The sequence below is a fragment of the Heptranchias perlo genome, chromosome 16 (assembly GCF_035084215.1).
Source record: "Heptranchias perlo isolate sHepPer1 chromosome 16, sHepPer1.hap1, whole genome shotgun sequence".
Taxonomy (NCBI): domain Eukaryota; kingdom Metazoa; phylum Chordata; class Chondrichthyes; order Hexanchiformes; family Hexanchidae; genus Heptranchias; species Heptranchias perlo.
Genome location: NC_090340.1, coordinates 17,489,605 through 17,508,183, shown reverse-complemented (window position 1 = coordinate 17,508,183; position 18,579 = coordinate 17,489,605). Strand labels below are relative to the sequence as shown.

Here is an 18,579-nt window from a genome sequence, read left to right as displayed (position 1 = left end):
TATTGGTGTGATCAGCTGGAATTTCTCGCTGTCTGTGTAGAGACAGGGTATCTAGCAGGTAGTTGTGGAACACTGACCGGTCTCATACAGTCACTGTACAGTAGGATATCTGACAGGTACTGGGACAATACACTAATTAACCAATTTCTCAGGGGACCATTTGAAGTTGGCACCGGTTTCATTCTAAATGGGTACAGTACACAGCTATTAGAGGCTGAACCTCTGACATATTCAGTACGTGCTGACAACACACTTACTTAACCCACCTTACAGAATAGCGAGGGGAAGTGATCTGGAGTCATCGGTACATAGGACAACTCAGACAGGACATCCATTGCACGGGGACCGATCAAATTCAACGCTAGAGAGAAAAAAACAAGCCAGGGTTTTACACCATTACAGTGATCGATTCTCCCCACATTAACACCCCAAAACCCACAGCACTGATCAATTATCCCCAATTCACTTCACACAATCTGCTTGTGCAAGCAAGGTTGTGTGTCTGTAGCATTAAGCATGTCTGACAAATATCTACAACAACTTGCATTTATATAGCGCCTTTAATGTAGTAGAACGTCCCAAGCCGCTTCACAGGAACGATTTTCAAACAAAATTTGACACCGAGCCACATAAGGAGATATTAGGATACATGCAGGCTACGCCTTGATGGATCTTTGCCATCAGAATTTCATGCAACATGGAATGAATAAAGAAGTACCAAAAGGTATAATACAGGCAGTAAGGTAATAGCCTGGAATCCAAAACATACAAGATGGAATACAATGGTACATAAAACTCTGGGATTTCTCACAGCCAGAGGCCAAGTTTCTACATTCCAACAGCTCCCACAAACAGAAACTGATAGGGCTGGTGCAGGAGGAGATTTCTAGCAAGTCTCAGCAAAGCCTAAAAATGAAGTCTTTGGGATGAACAGAGTGCACGTAATTCTATATGCGAGAGCAGAAGGAAAAGGGTTAGCTCAATAAGACTAATGGCTCTGTTGCTGAAGATGTAAATGGAGGTGTCTCCCGATAATGGCATTACCCCACTCTCCGACAACCAGGTCTCAGAGTCAATGCAGTCAACATTGAAGGATACAGACTGCCAACCCTCTGCATAGCTCGAGGGATAGTGCCCAGCTCTACCTGCTGGATGAGCTCATATAGTGCACTGGCTCAGTTCCAGCCGTGTACAGAAGGGACATCCCAGCTTTGAAAAGGGTACAGAATAAGGCAACTAAACTGATACCGGGGATTAGGCACCTGAGCTGTGAGAAGAGACTAAGGAATCTGGGAATACTTGCACTGGAGAAAATGTATCTCACAGAGACCTTACTGAAGTTGTCACGATTCAAAGGAGTACAAATAAATTAATAAATTGATGTATTGTCAAACTACATAACTAAGAACCACGACCTCATGCTCAGAAACGGCAATGTGAACAATTTGAACATAATTACTTCACAAACAGCGATGAATGTGTAGAACGGACTGCCCAGGGAGATAGTAGAGGTTGATGGTGGCAGCTTCAAGAGAGGAAAAGGTGATTGAAGGGTATGAATAGTGTGGTATTTTTGAACTTTCTGACTGGCTAGGTGTACACTCACAGTCTTTTCCAGTCCTATACATTCCTAACTTCTAACCCTACATTGTGATCACATGGATGTGCCCTACAGGACAGGTAGATAATATCCAGATAGCTGATAATTGTTAAAGAGTTGGACTTTGAGCAACAGCAAATTCACCTAACCTGCCCCGGCTCACCCAGTACACATAAAAGCAGAAGATAATTACAGATGAGGAAGGCCATTCGGCTCATCTTAGTTCATCCAATTAAAAAGACCATATACAGTCCCCATTGAGGTATCCAATCGTTTCTTAAATAATTCCAGAGTCTTTGTCTTCACTATTCTATTCAGAAGTTCATTCCATATATCGTATATAAAAGAGCTTCCTGATATCAGTCTTAAATTTGCCTTTTACTAGTTAGAACCCGTATCTCCTTGTCCCACTGTTACGAGATTAGGGTCTTGCCGTAGATACTCTCGAATACACAGTACCGATCACTCCTGTAACCGATCTGAGCATATTATGTTTATGGATGTGCTTGCACTGCCCAAAATCTAACCATAAAATAGCAAAACCCAGGGCTGTAACCTAGTGACCTGAACTGGATAGTCATGTGTTTTACATTTGTGCTTCACAAATCTTTTCGAACGCAGATTTAGAAATGACTTGGTAAGACCAGGCCAGATACTAATTGTTAAGCTGTTTATTTCATAGTAAGTGAAATAGCAGCAGTTATGATGAAACTCATTTAGTTCAATCAGTACAACTTGTCTTCGCGTAATACTACAAAATAATGAACACACCACATTTTCCCATGAGTAGGCCTTGATTTAAAAAAAACCTAATCTTCTGCATTCTTCTGAGCCTGGCCAAAACCTGCCCTCACAAGTTTCAGTTTTAGAACCCTGACTGACTTTACAGCCTTTGTTGGACTTGTCAGATTGTCTGTGTCTCTGTCTCTATTTTTTAATCTCCCTCTGTTCACAGCCAGAAAGGATCATAGACTTCCCAATGGGTGTGAGTTGTTTATTGACTGCAAAGATAGAGTAAGGAATAGCTTCTTATTTACAGTCCATGAGGAAACACCACCAAAGTTTAGCTCATTAGCATTTTAATCACCTACCATCTCAGTACTGTAGAAACCCAGCTTTTAAAAGTGACACTCCTCCTCCTCCTCCTCCTCCCCCACCCCCACAAAATCCGTCCTGTGGAAATATGGTTTTAAAAGTTTGGAGTCATTTTCCATATTTACCTTTTCCGTACCATTTAATGTTTTATATACCTCTATAAAATCACTTTTCAGGCACCTCATTTCAAGGTTGAGAAGCCCAAGTTTCTGAGCCCTGACACTAAGGATCGACCTCATGGTTTTTCAGTGAGCTGTATTCTTCTCCAAACCACATTCATCGCTTGAATGTCTGTGTCTCTGTACCGAGAGCTGGACACAGTACTCGAGACCAGTCTGACTAGAGCACCATATAGTTTGATCATTACTTCCCCCGACTTGTATTCGGCCACATAATTCAGCATCCAATCACTTTGTTGATTGTTGCTCCATCCTTTCGATACAAAGGTGAAAAAGTAGGGAATTTTTGGGATAACAGGCAGGCTGATGTTTAAACACGCTGCTTCAGACAGAGCCAGGATACAAGCTCAAGTCTACAGTTCCCCACATAATAAGTAATCCGACTGTGCCGGTGACAGGAGCAGGCACGCTCCACAGAGACTGAGGTCAAAGATAAAAGGTCAAAAGCAAGTCCTCCAATGGCTTCATTCCCCCAGCTGTCAGTCAGGGCACGAAACTCTAAATGACAACAATTATACAAATCCTCAAACAGTAGTTCATTAGCGATCACAAAACATGCAGTGTAACAGTTCCCAGGATCCTTGGTGGAATCTGCGACTCTGCCACCTGAGTCCTACACTAAAGGGCAGTGTCAGAATGGGGAAGTGAAATACTCTCCCTTACTGAAGCAGAAATTTGATCTTTCTGAAATTAGGAAGCTCTTTTTCACACAATATATGGAATGAATTTCTAAAGTAAAAGCGGCAAATCGGAATGAGGAATTATCCACAGTCCAAGAAATCGGGATCAATGCCTAATGACTGGGGCTGACTGTGTGATCCACTGCTGCTAATCACTCGGGTACAATAACCATGTAGTCAATGGCTGCATGAGGCTCAAGTGGAGTTATTAAGGCCACAGCCTCCTGCTGCCTGTATGAATAAAGAATATTAAATCTTTCACTCCAGCCTCAAACACAATTACCAGACTCCGTTTCATTACAAAAAGTTCAAGAAAGGCAGGTAATCAACTGAAAAAAGACTTGTTCCTCCCATTGCTCCGGTTCCCTCTCTCTCTCTGGTACCAGGCACTCCATATGGTCAGCACAGTGCTGTGAAAAGTTACTGAAAACATTTCTTCCCCATGGAATAAAACTCAACCTTTTTTTTAAACCATGAAGCCCTCCTTTCCCAAAAACAGAGAGTGCAAGTCGTTCAGGAAACGCCTCTCTTGAAAGTAGCTGAGTGACAAGATGTGACTTGTGCCACTAGGAACAGCTAGCTATATTAGGGGTGGTATGCGACCTCCACAAGCATGCAGTACCTGTGTATTTCCAGGTCACATCCTCCAGCTGTAGCTGACTGTCTTTGGGCATATGTTGTTTGAGCCAAGACCAACAGTGCACCTGCTGGTCCGTGGGAGAGATGATAAAGAAACTGAAAAAAAAACACACGTGTTAAATTCCAACACAATTTACTCCACACACAGCACACAAAAGACTTAACATTATTGTGGAGACAAGTGTCAACACAACAAACCTCCACTCTACTCAATGGTGTGGAGAACAGCTCCAGAACAATGAGGATTACATTTTAATTTCCTCAATTACTGCTCTCTCTCAGGGACCTTTTGTCTAGGCCCTCTGTTATATGTTCAGTTCCTGTTAACATTGTTTAAGCTGCTCTCCTTACTGTATGTTTCATTCTGGTACAGTGCTCCTTCCGTTTGGTTTTTTGTTTGTCGCTGACCTGCACAAAGTTATTCTTACTGCAATAAAGTGCACAGAAACTCTTTGTAAAACCAGAATACTTTACATAAACTGGCTGGTAGAATCCCAACAGGGCGGGCAATAAATTAATGAGAAATGTAAGTTTAATATGGGACAACAAAGTCAAATAAAATGTAACAGTCAAAGAATAATATACCGATATATTTTACTCCTTTTGTGGGGGAAGGTCCCAAATCTCCTCAAATTAGTTCAGCATCTCCATTACAGTGAGCCTGGTTCTATAATGGAAAACAACATCACCACACAATGTACGGAAGTGTGATGAAGTGGTAGAATGTACGCAAAGGTACCATCAACAGATGAGCTCAGCTCAACACTTTGTCTCCACAGACTTTGGCATTCACCAGGCCGAGCCGAGCCGAGCCGGGCACGTTCTGCTGAAAGTGCGCAGTGAACCTTGGGTACCAGAGAAAACACCAACAGCCTTTGGACACCGTTCTAACATGTGGCTGATCTCTTAAAATCTGCTAGAACTGATCAAGCAAACCTGGGCAAATTTCACACCCTTGCGCATGGAGTGTCCTGTGCCAACATTTTATTTTCCAAATCAAATGCCGAAACATTCACACTTTCTCCTGAGCATTCCTTCAATAAAAACTGTCGCAGCCACTGTATGAAACAGAAGCTGTGATGGTGATATTTCAATGGCAGGTTTTAATTTACATTGTGCGTATCCCTGTGTGAGGAGCTTTACTGGCCTCCAGACATGTGAACAAGTACCTGCGTTTGTTGAGTCGCACTACACTGCAGTCATTCTGGTAGCCGCCCCGTTCATTCAGCATTCCTGTGTGCACAATGTGTCCCACAGGAACATCCAAGTCATTAGAGCAGAGGTGCTGCAGCATCTCGAGTGCCTGGCCACCTGAGGACTGGAGCAGACAGTCTGATCATCACATGTATGCACACACACTGGAGAATAACTTTTTTCCGGTATTTAAGCAGATTTTCACCGATAAGTTCCCAGATTTTAAAATTATTCGGAATCTGATCACTGTCTGAAAACTACCAGACTTACCAACTCGTTAATTTCTCAAAATGTGCGACTGTCCTGGCCAACATTTCTCCCTTAACCACCAGCACCAAAAACGGATTAGCTGCAGTCTCCTCTACTTCGGGGAAGATTAATTAGGACCTTGTGCTGTGGGATCTTGCTATTCACAACATGGGTGCCGCTTTTATCTACATAACAGTCACTGCACTTCAAAACAATTCATTGTACGGGAAGGGCTTTCGCACGTTGCTAAGCCATGGTAGGGTGCTAAAGAAATGCAAGATGTTCTTTCTCAGTCATGAGAATGTGAGCTACACATGGAGATGATGACTGGTGTAGTGTTAAGAGGTCGCTCCTGTACACCATCAAAAAAATGTTAAAATATTGGTATAACCAGTAAACAGAATTACGTGAAAAGGGGTACACAAAGACTTTAACTTCGATTTTTTATTAGAGTGAATTTCCATCCCTTGGAATCTTGCCTGGATTTAAGCTTTCAAAACATAGACTGACAATGAAGAACTTCAATCCTACTCCATGTCCCTTGGGCAAATCCACCTACCAAACTGGACATAATCAGAGAAAGGGAAAGTGAACAAGTCAGGAAATGACAGGCCAGTTAGTCTTACCTGTTCTGAGAAAACTTCTAAAATCTTTAATAGGAGATGAAATGAGCGAACACTCTGAGAAAGGCAATGGGCTAATCAGGGACGGCTAACATGGATTTCTAAAGGGCAGGTTGTGGTTGAGTAAGTTAATTGAATTTTTCAAGGAAATCCCAGATATAGGTATAGATAAAGGGAATGTGATAGATGTTGTATATGTGGATTTTCAGAAGGAATTTGATAAGGTCCCACCTTAGGAGAAATGAAGACACATGGGAATTAAAGGGAATGTAGTTGCACGGATTAAGACAGCGTTATCCACAAGAAATTGCTGACTAGCCACAAGTATGGCTACGGCAACATTGTTTTAGCCACGTGCACTAATTTTAGTAGAAAACACCTTATGTACTCACACAATACAGATAAATGTACTTCATGTGTGTTTATTTACTTAAACATCTACCACCGTTCAGTAACCAAGGAAGTAAAGCACTCACAACGATCAAAAAACGCACACACTCTGCTTTTCGACTTCCTGTTTTACCAACAAACGCATAAAGAGATGTTAATAAACATGCACACTGTGCGAATAAGAGTATTGAGATCATGTGCCCAACGGTGTTTGTTACCCATTTCTTATTTACTAATCAGAAATGCAATTAGCCACATCTGAATTCCCAATTAGGTACATGTGGCTAGTGGCTACTGTATTGGACTACACTGACTTGAGACAGTTGTAGGGGCAGAAAGCAGGGTGTGGGTGTAAATGAATGTTTTTCAGATTGGTGAGATATGGGTAGTGCTGTACAGCAGGGACCTCCCCACTGTTTTTCATTTATGTAAATGATTTTGCCATAGGCACAAAAGGAATGATATTGAAGGTTGCAAATGATGTAAGATTAGGAGGCATGTCAAACTGAGGGGGATTGCAGTCTAACAGACAGTTCAGGAGTGGCTAGACAGTTTGCAAACGCAGTTCAACTTTACAAAACAGAACAGTGAAAAGAAATATACCATAAACAGTAAGATCCTTAACAGAATGAAGGAAGAGAGAGGTCTAAGAGTGCGGATGTATAGATCTTTAAATGCAGACAGAGAGGGCCATAAAGAGGTAAATGGTGCTGAATTTGTATTAGGCCCACTGGATTACTGTATGCAGTTCCAGGTATCCCATTAAAGGGAGGATATCAGAACCATGGAAAAAGTATATAACAAAGATTTAATCGAACAATACCATGAACAAGAGGTTATAGCTGTGAAGAAAAATAGGGATTCTTTTACTGGAACAGTGAAGGATAAGACGGGATCTAATGGAGATTTTCAGAATTATAAAAGGTTTTGAGAGGGTAAATAGTGATTGTTTCCTCTGATTGGTGAATCTGTAAAAGGCACATAAATTCACACAGAGGGTTATTAGAATCTGGAATGATTTACCACAAGTGGCTATTGAGGCAGAAACTATATAATTTAAAAGGAATTGGGTAAGTATTTGAAAAGGAGGAATATTAAAAGGATATGGGAAAGGGCACAGAAATAGAATTAGTGTAGATTACTCCAGTTAAGGAGATCGAACAAGCACAGCTTGATGGGCCGAATGGCCAACTTCTGTGCTGTAGTTTCTCTGATTCTAGGTCCTGGAACCTACTTAGTGTATCGCACAAGGACAGCATGCTGGTACAAACTTCAGCTCCTCTCTACAGTCTTCATCACTGAATATGCTGCACCTTTAACACACAAGTGGTTCTCATGGGCTGGGTGTGCTGCATCCAGGGAAGACAACATGAAGTTGCAGGGCACGTTTACTTCCCACTTCACAATTAAAATGAATGAACTGTTATGACACTTACCGATTGATGATTCCCATCAATTTTGAATCTCAATAATTTGTGATCTTCAGTTTCCAAATGAACACCTTGGCCTTAAACAGCCCATGGCTCCACAATGTGTCACTGCCGTTTGTCCCTACTGAAGACCCCTTTCACAAAATTTACATCTCAACAGCACCAGTGTCAGCCACTTGCTGGCACTGCATTTGTTTATAAACCATATTTCACAATTTCACCCATTTTCTTCAATAACCACATTTTAAAGCGAGTCCTAAATCAAACTGCTTTTCACCTAAAATTCATGGACTTGTGCGATTTCCTGAAATCTTTCAATTTATCTGAGCTGCATACCATCCGGCTCTGTGCACCTTTTCAGCTGCCTGGTGTGGAGTGTGGTCTATTCCTCTCTAGTGCAAAGGCAAAGTCACTCATGTGATTGCGTTTCATACACCTTTCCATTGCCTCCAGCGACTGCCAGCCACCAAGTTCCCGATTGCCCACTGGAATACCCAGGCTCTCCACAACCGTCTCCTTTCTATTCCCCCTCAATTTCAGTGACCACTTTGATGGATTTAAACCACGTGCAGTGAATTCAAGAGCGAATCACTCTCGAGGTCTCCGTGGCGATGGAGACAATGGTAATGGATCTGCAGTTCAGGTTTGAAACTTCCAGCTGCTCGGGTTTCACGTTCGAATTCCCAGTCCAAGGTCTGCTGAGGAGCATTCCTATACTTCACTTTTCTTAGTTACACTGTCCTTTGGTATTTTTCAGCTACTGAGGTTTTTAAGACTATGAGATATTTTTGAGGACTCCCATTAGTTTCGATCCAGCTACAACACCCACTCCTGCTTCAACAGAAACTTACACTGAGTTCAAACTTGGTGAAAGATGACATGTCAATAACACAAACAGCCTCCTTGCAGCACGTGACCTCTGCTCCCACGATGTCAAACCAATCAGGTTTGTAGAAGGTCTTACTCTGGTCCAATTCCAGCAAATCTGGGAAGACAAGAGGAGAAGGTTCAGAGACTGAGACTACAGACCCATGTGGGACAGACAAGAGAGGGTTCAGAGACTGAGACTACAGACCCATGTGGGACAGACAAGAGAGGGTTCAGAGACTGAGACTACAGACCCATGTGGGACAGACAAGAGAGGGTTCAGAGACTGAGACTACAGACCCATGTGGGACAGACAAGAGAGGGTTCAGAGACTGAGACTACAGACCCATGTGGGACAGACAAGAGAGGGTTCAGAGACTGAGACTACAGACCCATGTGGGACAGACAAGAGAGGGTTCAGAGACTGAGACTACAGACCCATGTGGAACAGACAAGAGGAGAAGGTTCAGAGACTGAGACTACAGACCCATGTGGCACATCAGAGCCAAGTTGCTCGGACTGGCGAAGGGTTGGAAGTGGTGTACCTTAGGGGTCAATGCTGGGTTCAATTTCGTTCTCTGTATATATAGATTATTGTACTTGGTATAGGGAGCATCACCTTGATATTTGATGACAAGATAAAAATAGGAGGTTTGGCAAACAGCGGGGAGGACTGTAAAAGACTTCAGAAAGAGAGACAGTTAGCTGATTGTATCCGTCACCTGACTGCCCAATTTAATGTGGAATAATGTGAGATAATGCATTTTAGGAGAAAACCAGGAAAAACACGGAGGTGTGGATTAACAGAGACCAGGGGTTCAAATACATAATTCCCAGAAATTGCAAGCGGAGGTACAGAAAACCATAAAAAAAGCAAATGGGTTTTATAAATAAGGGAATAGAATGCAAGAGTAAAGAAGGAATGATAAATTTGTACAAATCATTAGTTAGGCCACAGTTAGCATCCTGTGTCCAGTTTTGGAAGCTCCATTATAGAAAAGACATTAAACCCATAGAAAGTGACAATATAGATTCACCAGGACGATGCCAAGGATGGGAGCCTAGGGTCGTGAGGAGCGCCTTGAGATACCGTAACTATTTCCACTGGAACAGTAAAGGATGAGAGGATTTAACAGACTTTTTAAAATTTTGAAGAATTTTAATAGGAAAACACAATCGGTGATGAGGGGTCATAAATTTAAGGGCATGAGGAGAAAGATGTGGAGAAATTTCTTTACACAGAGTTTTTGCACGTGGAATGTTTGTTGCAGAGAATGGCTGTGGCAGAGACCATGAAATCGTTCAAGGGAAAATTGGATAAATATTTGAAGCACAGGAAAATACAGGGCTATGTGCAGAAAAAGCAGGGCAGTGAGGTTAGTTTTGGATTGTTACAGAAAAAAGCCAGCATAAGACACGATGGGCCAAAATCCCCATGCCCTGTGCTGCAAACTTCTACGATTCTACGACAGACACAACAGGAGAAAATTCAGAGTAAGACTAAGACCGACGGACGGGAGCGGCATCATAGACTGGATTACAGTGTTCAGCATTCAGTGCAGTCAAACAATTCTTTAATGGTCACAGTTAAGTGACTGTGGCCTGTATGATTTCTCCAGTTGCTGGAAAGGATTAGTGCAAGTATGAAATAATTCATCTAATGTAGTGGAAATTGGAACACTTAATTATTTGTCGATTACAAAACAGTAACACGCTAGCACACGACAGGATAGCTCAACAACAAATCCAGTCCAGAGTGATGCAAAAATAGACAAAGACAGGGACTGCTTTTCAGACCTTAACATTATAGACATGGTGAGATGCAGAGAGTTTGGTACTATGTCCTCAGGCCTCACTGTTACAGACAAATTAGCAGAAGTGCTGTGGATTTTCAGATTTCAACTGCTTTCCATGAAATAGAAAATTTTACCCCATTTCCTGCAGGAATTTCAAATACAGCAACAGCCTTAAACTCAATCCCGATTCAACAGGAAAAGAAAGCAAACTGAGGCAAGGCGCTGGCTGGTAGTCCTGATGGACTGCACTGTCTAAAAAGGAACATTTCCAAAAAATTAACACTTTTTAAAAAAAAGTGTCAGCCGAGGCTCAATGGGAGCACTCTCGCCTGAGTCAGAAGGTCATGAGTTCAAGTCCCACTCCAGAGACTTGAGCACAAAATCTAGGCTGACGCTCCAGTGCAGTACCAAGGGCGTGCTGCACTGTCGGAGGTGCCATCTTCGGATGAGACATTAAACCGAGGCCTTGCCTGCCCTCTCAGGTGGATGTAAAAGATCCCATGGCACCGTTTCGAAGAAGAGCAGGGAAGTCCTTCCTGGTGTCCTGGCCAATATTTATCCCTCAACCAACATCACTAAAACAGATTATCGGGTCATTATCACATTGCTGTTTGTGGGACCTCGCTGTGTGCAAATTGGCTGCCTCGTTTCCTACATTACAACAGTGACTACACTTATAAATGAACTTCATTGGCTGTAAAGCACTTTGGGACATCCTGAGGTCGTGAAAGGCGCTATATAAACGCATGTTCTTTCTTTCCTTTTAACCGAGATTTGACCATCTTACTTATACTGTGAGCTCCCCCCCCGTGGAGTCAGAGTTACCAGTTGATCAGCATACAGGTCACCATTGCTGAAGTCATCTTGTTCGCCCAGTATCTAGCACCATTAATGGTAGAGATTTAGGTCCAACAATTTCATACAACCACCGACAGCAACAATACCGACACCAAGAAGGCGTGTTGCTTTGAGCACTGGTGAAGTACACAACACCTACTCACCCTTCCCAGGAGGGACGAAGTGCTTGACTCTCTCAAAGCCGTGCTTTTCCATCCAGCGTGCACCTTGTGCATCCAGGCGGTCGTACAGGGGAGAGGTCCTGAGCTGTCGGCCAGTCTGGAAATCCCAACGAGGAACTTTCAGCTCATACATCAGAGCTGCAATCGGAAGGGAAACAAAAAGGTGAGCAGTTTTTAAACTGGCCCACAGCTTCTCCATACACAGCTACATTAAGTTACATTGAATCTATAGCACAGAAACAGGCCATTCGACCCAACAGGTCTATGCTGGCATTTATGCTCCACACGAGCCTCCTCCCTCCTTACTTCATCTACCCCTAACAGCATACCCTTCTATTCCTTTCTCCTTCATGTGCTTATATGGCTTCCCCTTAAATGCATCTATGCTAGTTGCCTCAACTATTCCTTGTGGTAGCGTTTTTAGCACTCTCTGTGTAACGAAGTTTCTCCTGAATTCCCAATTGGATTTATTAGCAACTATTTTATATTGATGACCTCTAGTTTTGGACTCCCCTACAAGTGGAAACGTTTTCTCTATGTTTACCCTATCAAACCCTATCATTATCTTAAAGACCTCCATCAGGTCACCCCCCAGCCTTCTCAGAGCCCCAGGCCCAGAGCTGCTCTCTCTGTCTGTAATCCAGGGTCAGTCACTTAACACTCAGACCAGCAAAGGGGTCTGTAAAAAAGGAACAGACACTAGCTGCTCATTTAAATGGTTTTAGGCAGTGAACTAAACGAAAACTACAAATAATGGGCAATCTTCAAAACAGAAGATGAGCTGAACAACAGAGTTTAGCTAAAACACTTTCCTGCCTATGCGATCAATGGTCCCCAGACTTAAAAAAATACATCAGATTAACACGGGTCACATCAAACAGCATTGCACTGCATTACTGTGGAAAAACATCATGCTTTTTGTTTTGTATTTATTTGCTTCCGTTTCTCCCGTTCTGATCTCTGTGTCATGCACCATCTCCGACCAGGCTGGAATCCTCACACATTGTACGGCAGCTGAACATTGCGAGCCTCAAGGGCAACTGGCCACTTTGCATTTCACAGAGGTGTGCAGGGACCTTCCTCTTTGTGGGCAATGGGAGCCTGGCAGAATTTAGGAATTCATTCTGTGAGGAGCAACAGGCGAGAACCTGCATCCTGCCACTCCATTTCCCTTTTATCTGGCAATTCGTTAACCACACCACCAGCTCCCAGATCAACAGAACCTTCCCCCCACCCCTCCAGGTCCTTCAGCACAGAGCAGCATTGCCAGACTCCCCACCCAGCCAGTACCCTTTTTTTCTACATCCAATATATTCATCAGCGATAAAGGGCTCCATAGCACAGTTCCAGGCCCATCTCCTGCTCCCAGTTCCTGTCCTTTTACGTATCAGTTCCTTGGAGACTTACGCATCACCTCCATGACACGATGGCGGAGGAACGTGCGGCTGCTCTGGAGCGCGCCAAATCGTTTGATGTCCAATGGCCAGACATTTGTTGAGGGGTAGCCATGGACCATCCACTCGGCCAAGAATCTGCAGAGAGAAAGAAAACACAGGGTCAAAGATAGAGTCTACTTCAAACAACTGAAAATTTACAGGAAATGGTCATTAAAAAAAAATCATACTGCAGGAGCTGGAGGACTGTGAGGAACTGGGATTAAACACTGAAATAAATCAGCTACAGCTAAGAAAGGGCAGCTCAGTTATGTTCAGGTGGTCAGTAGTATCATTGTGTAAAAATAGAGTCCTCACACCACAATCAGTGAATATCCAGAACAACATCGACCAATCAACTGTAATAAGTCTCTTCATGATCGTCTAGGTTTGCAGAATGAACATTTTCCATGAAAACTGATAAAGACAAGGTCCTTACTGGCCCAGAGCAATCTGCAGTAGATTGATGCCTATGTCCAGCCAATGCACACAGCAGCATAGGTGTCAGAGTCCTGCAAGACTCTCGAATCCCACCTGTACACTCAGGGAGGAACAGCAGTATGTCACAGCCCAGCAGGACTCTGCAATCCCAACACATACCTCAGACAAGATAGTTTGCTGAAATAGAGTTAACATTTCACCTTCTTCAGTTACACTGTACTAGTGAAGCCATCTCGGGCCACAAGCTGAAAGGTGACCAACAAGTAAGGCTGAGTGGGTCTAACACGATGGAGTGCAGAATTTTTCTGTCTACATCGACTTAGTGCTGAACTCGAGACATCAGTAAGTCACTATGTTTTAGGGTCTTTTACTTTAGTAAACCTTGGAGTGGAGGCACCAATAGCCAAAAGGTATCGGCTCGATAAGAAGGTCCGTGGAATTAGAAACCAATCGCAGGCCATGTGTTCCCCTCCTCTGTCCCCCCACCACGCCCCCCAATCTCTGCATGGTGTCTATTACACCCTGTAACAAAATATTCTGCAGAGTCTCCAATGGTAAAACCACAAATCAACGAGCACTGGAGACTTGACACTTTGTGAACAGCACAAAATGCGAACCCTCTTAAAATGGGGGGCGGGGTCCGATGAATAAGTAACTTTCACCAATATCCCCACCCCACGTTACAAATAATTCCCTGGCATAGATACAGGTAGGTAACCAGTTCTCACACCCGCCAATGAATCACATGATCTGCCTACCAGGTGTTTGGGGAGTAGAGAAGGGGGAATCGCCTGACTTTTCCCTCCCCATGAACTCAGTGCCTCATCATCTCTGCTCTATGGCCACGCTCATTACGAAATGTTTCACCCGCTCGTGTTCAAACTGCGTCCCACCCAGGGGACAGCGAGCCACTCACTTCCCAGCTCCGCCTGCGAAGGACGAGCCGCTGGAGTTCATTCCCGCCAAAACAAAGTAGTTCTGCACAGCTGCCGACTCTCCCATGATGCACCTCATGTCAGCAGTGAAGGATTCTGGGCAGTTCACCAGCTGCAGGATCTCGGTTGACTCCAGGGACGGCATCCGTCGCAGCAACGCACTCAGCAGTGGCTCTGGTAACAGAGGACAGTCACGGCAATAAATCAGACCAGCTCAACCGCAATCATCCTGCAACATCATGCTTCTGGGGTCTGATACTTGTGAGGGCTCCACGGAATTCATATTCAGTAATAATCCCATTCGCCCCTCCCAGTCCGGTTTGCTTCCCCCTCCCCCACCCTGCTGGAAGGTGCTGGCTTTCTGGGATACAGTTCCAACAGCCACAGACACCTCCCCCCACAAAACCATTCTTCAAGCTTGATCATCATCAAGATATCCACCACTGGAGGGCATCACAACCAAGCCCAGCCTTGTCCTCATCCAACGTCCATACACTTGTGCTTTGCAGCAGTCACTGGATAGGGACAAGGAGCAGGACCCTGGATGGTCTTTTCCCTCCCTTGCCCAGGGGTGCTGAGGCCAACTGTAGAGTCCCTGCGGCTTCCCTGGCTGAAATTGGCTAACTCCAGGACGGATTGGGAATCCAACTCGGGGTGATTCTCAGTGTCTCACGTAGTGCTGCTTTTACCCATGAAGTCATCGGGGGAGCTAAACCCTTGTTTACTTTGAAGAATCTGGACTGAGTGGTTTGAAGTTGACCCTCCCGCAGATACACTTTGGGTCAGTACTGACAAGCATAAAGCTCCAGGTGAATCCACAAGGGCCCCAAGAATGATTCCCAGCTTAAACAATCTTAGTTACCCAGAGAAGCTTAAAAAGCTGGGTCTATTCACTTTACAGATGAGCAGATTTCCGGGTGATTTGATAGAGGTATATAAAATAGTAAACGGGCTAGATTGTCTTCCTATTGATAGATTGAGGAAGATTGGGGTCATGTGCAGAAGCTATACAAGGGTATGGCTAGGTTTAGATGTTAGGCTGTTCTTCTTTTCCTAGAGGACAGTGGACCTACGGAACAAGTTGCCAGCTTGTATGGTGAGTGCTGACTCTCTGCAAATCTTCAAAGGAGAGCTGGACCAATTCCTGGCTGGGGCAGAGATGGCACCTAATTGAAGGTAGGTGAAATATCAGGTTATATAAGCATGGTCAATATGGTCTCCTGGACTAGTTTTGATTGCCTAAGTGGGTCAGAGAGGAATTATCCAGATTTTTTATCCCCACCATTGGTCTTGGGTTTTTAAATCTGTTTTTTTTCCCTCTCCCAGGCTGCATGGCTGGTGGTGGGTAGGGGGCTGTCTAATCACGATGCTTCAGGCATCTTGACCGTGTGGGGCAGGCTTGATGGACCAGATGGTCTTGATGGTCTTTTCTTGCCTATTATTTTGATAAGTTCGTAGTACCTACAATTCCAACTCTCTGCAAGATAACTGGTCCAAATGTGGACAAGGTACTGAGCCAAGCCCATATCACCAGCTCCACGGCTAGTTCATTATATCACAAATCCACACAGCCCCTTAAGCAATGGCTTTCTGAGGCAATGCAGGCTCCTTCGGGCTGAGAAGGAAGCTCGGGGGGGGCGGGGGGGGGTTATCGACACGCTCTCTATTTATAGAAAAGGGGAGCGTCTGCAGCAGTGAATCCACAGTTAGTTTCCTCTCTTACGTTTCCTCTCTTACAAACTCCTCTGTAGCTACATTGCTAATTTCTGTTGCACCTGCCCCTGACTGTTTAATGGCTTTTCAACACCTGCTATAACTTCTTTCATCTCCCATCCAGTAGGCTTAGAAGTGCCTACACATACATACAGCAATTGTCTGGCTCTGAGACACACAAGCACTGACGTGCCCAGCCACAGCAGTGAGCCATGTCCATCTGGCCTCCATTCCCCCTGACCACATACCGTAGTGATCCCAGTCCTCAAGCATGCTTTGGAACTCCAGCTGGTTCCTGCCCTCTGTGAAGATAGGTTTCGGGTTCTTTTCAAATCCCCCGGACAGCACGCCACCCTGCCAGTTGCGGACATAGATCCTACCGTCCAGATCCATGATTACTGGGAAAGGAAGGAACACAGTTGATCAGAAAACACACAGCACTGTGAAAGATATGGGGTGAAGGAGGAGATTAAAGCTACTTCAGATAAGAGTTCGGGCAAAAGATACTTCAGTGTATGCCCCATAAAGTCTGCATTTCTGTTCTGCAGGCGAGGACAAATTTCTACTGTTCTGAGTTTTGGAGCAGCCTGCTCACCAGCAGGAGGTGAGACAGCTGGTAAATATGCATAACCAACACGTCGACATAAAACGGTTTCAAACAACATTTCAGCCAACGAAGCTGCACACAGGACAAGGGAAAATGCCAGTCTACACCAAACAGCAAGACGAACCCTTTCATGGGCCCACTACGTGTATCAGCAAAAGGTGGCTCTCTCAGGGGAGACCAGATGTGCGGAGTTTCCTCCAGACAGCCAACAGCTCAGAATATTTGGAACTACTCCACACGAGAAAGAAAAAGCCCCCCTCACCCCCCGGGGCAGAAAGCGCCGCCCCTCCCTCGCCAGGTAGAAAGCAGCGCCCCTCCCGGGACAGAAAGCGGCGCCCCTCCCCCCCTCCCGGGACAGAAAGCGGCGCCCCTCCCCCCGGGGCAGAAAGCGGCGCCCCTCCCCCCCGGGGCAGAAAGCGGCGCCCCTCCGCCCCCCCGGGGCAGAAAGCGGAGCCCCTCCGCCCCCCCGGGGCAGAAAGCGGAGCCCCTCCGCCCCCCCGGGGCAGAAAGCGGAGCCCCTCCGCCCCCCCGGGGCAGAAAGCGGTGCCCCTCCCACCCCCCCGGGGCAGAAAGTGGCGCCCCTCCCCCCCCCGGGGGCAGAAAGCGGCGCCCCTCCCCCCCCCCCCGGGGCAGAAAGCGGCGCCCCTCCCCCACCGGGGCAGAAAGTGGCGCCCCTCCCCCACCGGGGCAGAAAGCGGCGCCCCTCCCCCACCGGGGCAGAAAGCGGCGCCCCTCCCCCCCCGGGGCAGAAAGCGGCGCCCCTCCCCCCCGGGGCAGAAAGCGGCGCCCCTCCCCCCCCGGGGCAGAAAGCGGCGCCTCTCCCCCCTCTCCCTCCCGCCCCGGGGCCGAAAGCGCCGCCCCTCCCTCACCGGGCAGAAAGCGCCGCCCCTCCCCCCCACCCTGGGGCAGATAGCACCACCCCTCCCTCACAGAACTGTTCCCACTTCAGGTAAGGCCCTCAATTTTACAGCCCTCCCCTAGCACTTTGACTCCTGCTACAGCAGAACATTGAAGTGCCACAGAATTTGCTTTTCACCAAATTCCTGACTCCTTTTAGTTTGCTCATCGGATGTGTTTAAACTGATCTCATTCAAATCATGGACAACAAAACCACAAACAAACTCCTTTACATTAGTCAGCACGGACTGAGCTGTTGGTATCCGTCTCATCAGCTCCTCACATGCTTAATGACGACTCTGTTGGCTTCGTCAACTCAAGGGTTTGGTTTGATCCTCAGCTCTGCCCATCACTCCAGCATTGGCCAGAGACGTGAGGAGTGTTCTGGCCTGGGTGGCCAGATAAGAGTGCTCAGATATGAGTGGCTACCTCACCACATAACACATTGTGTCCTGTGGGATGTCCACTGGAAGCACGATAGCAACTGTCTCTTCTGGCCAAACAGCAGAGGTTGTGTGGATGTAAGAGATTTCACTGGGGACGCAAAGGGGGAGTAGAAGAAAAGGACCCCATGGCCTTCAGTCCTATTATTACTGAGATATTTGTCCAGCTTATCTTTAAAGCCTTTAATTGATGGTGCATTAACCAGTTTGAGTCTCATTATTTGATCTAATTTACCTGCTCCAACAGACTGAAAGCAACAATCACAATTTCTCCCAAAGTGCCATCAACGAGCTTCAGGGAGCACACGGGATTGATTCATATTTAAAAACCGTCTCGATGTAAACAAAC

General features: G+C 45.5%; 1 protein-coding gene across 2 annotated transcripts in view; it reads right to left on the bottom strand.

Moving 5' to 3' along the window:
* pdpr (pyruvate dehydrogenase phosphatase regulatory subunit) overlaps positions 1-18,579 on the bottom strand; it is a 92,201-nt gene that overhangs the window by 49,576 nt on the left and 24,046 nt on the right. For both annotated transcript variants that reach the window (XM_067997716.1, XM_067997715.1), the window contains exons 9-16: positions 16,532-16,681; positions 14,552-14,744; positions 13,169-13,293; positions 11,744-11,899; positions 8,931-9,064; positions 5,363-5,511; positions 4,177-4,289; positions 267-361 (exon numbers count right to left, since the gene is read on the bottom strand). In XM_067997716.1, coding sequence (XP_067853817.1) covers positions 267-361; positions 4,177-4,289; positions 5,363-5,511; positions 8,931-9,064; positions 11,744-11,899; positions 13,169-13,293; positions 14,552-14,744; positions 16,532-16,681 — 1,115 coding nt within the window. The remainder of the gene's footprint in view (positions 1-266; positions 362-4,176; positions 4,290-5,362; positions 5,512-8,930; positions 9,065-11,743; positions 11,900-13,168; positions 13,294-14,551; positions 14,745-16,531; positions 16,682-18,579) is intronic.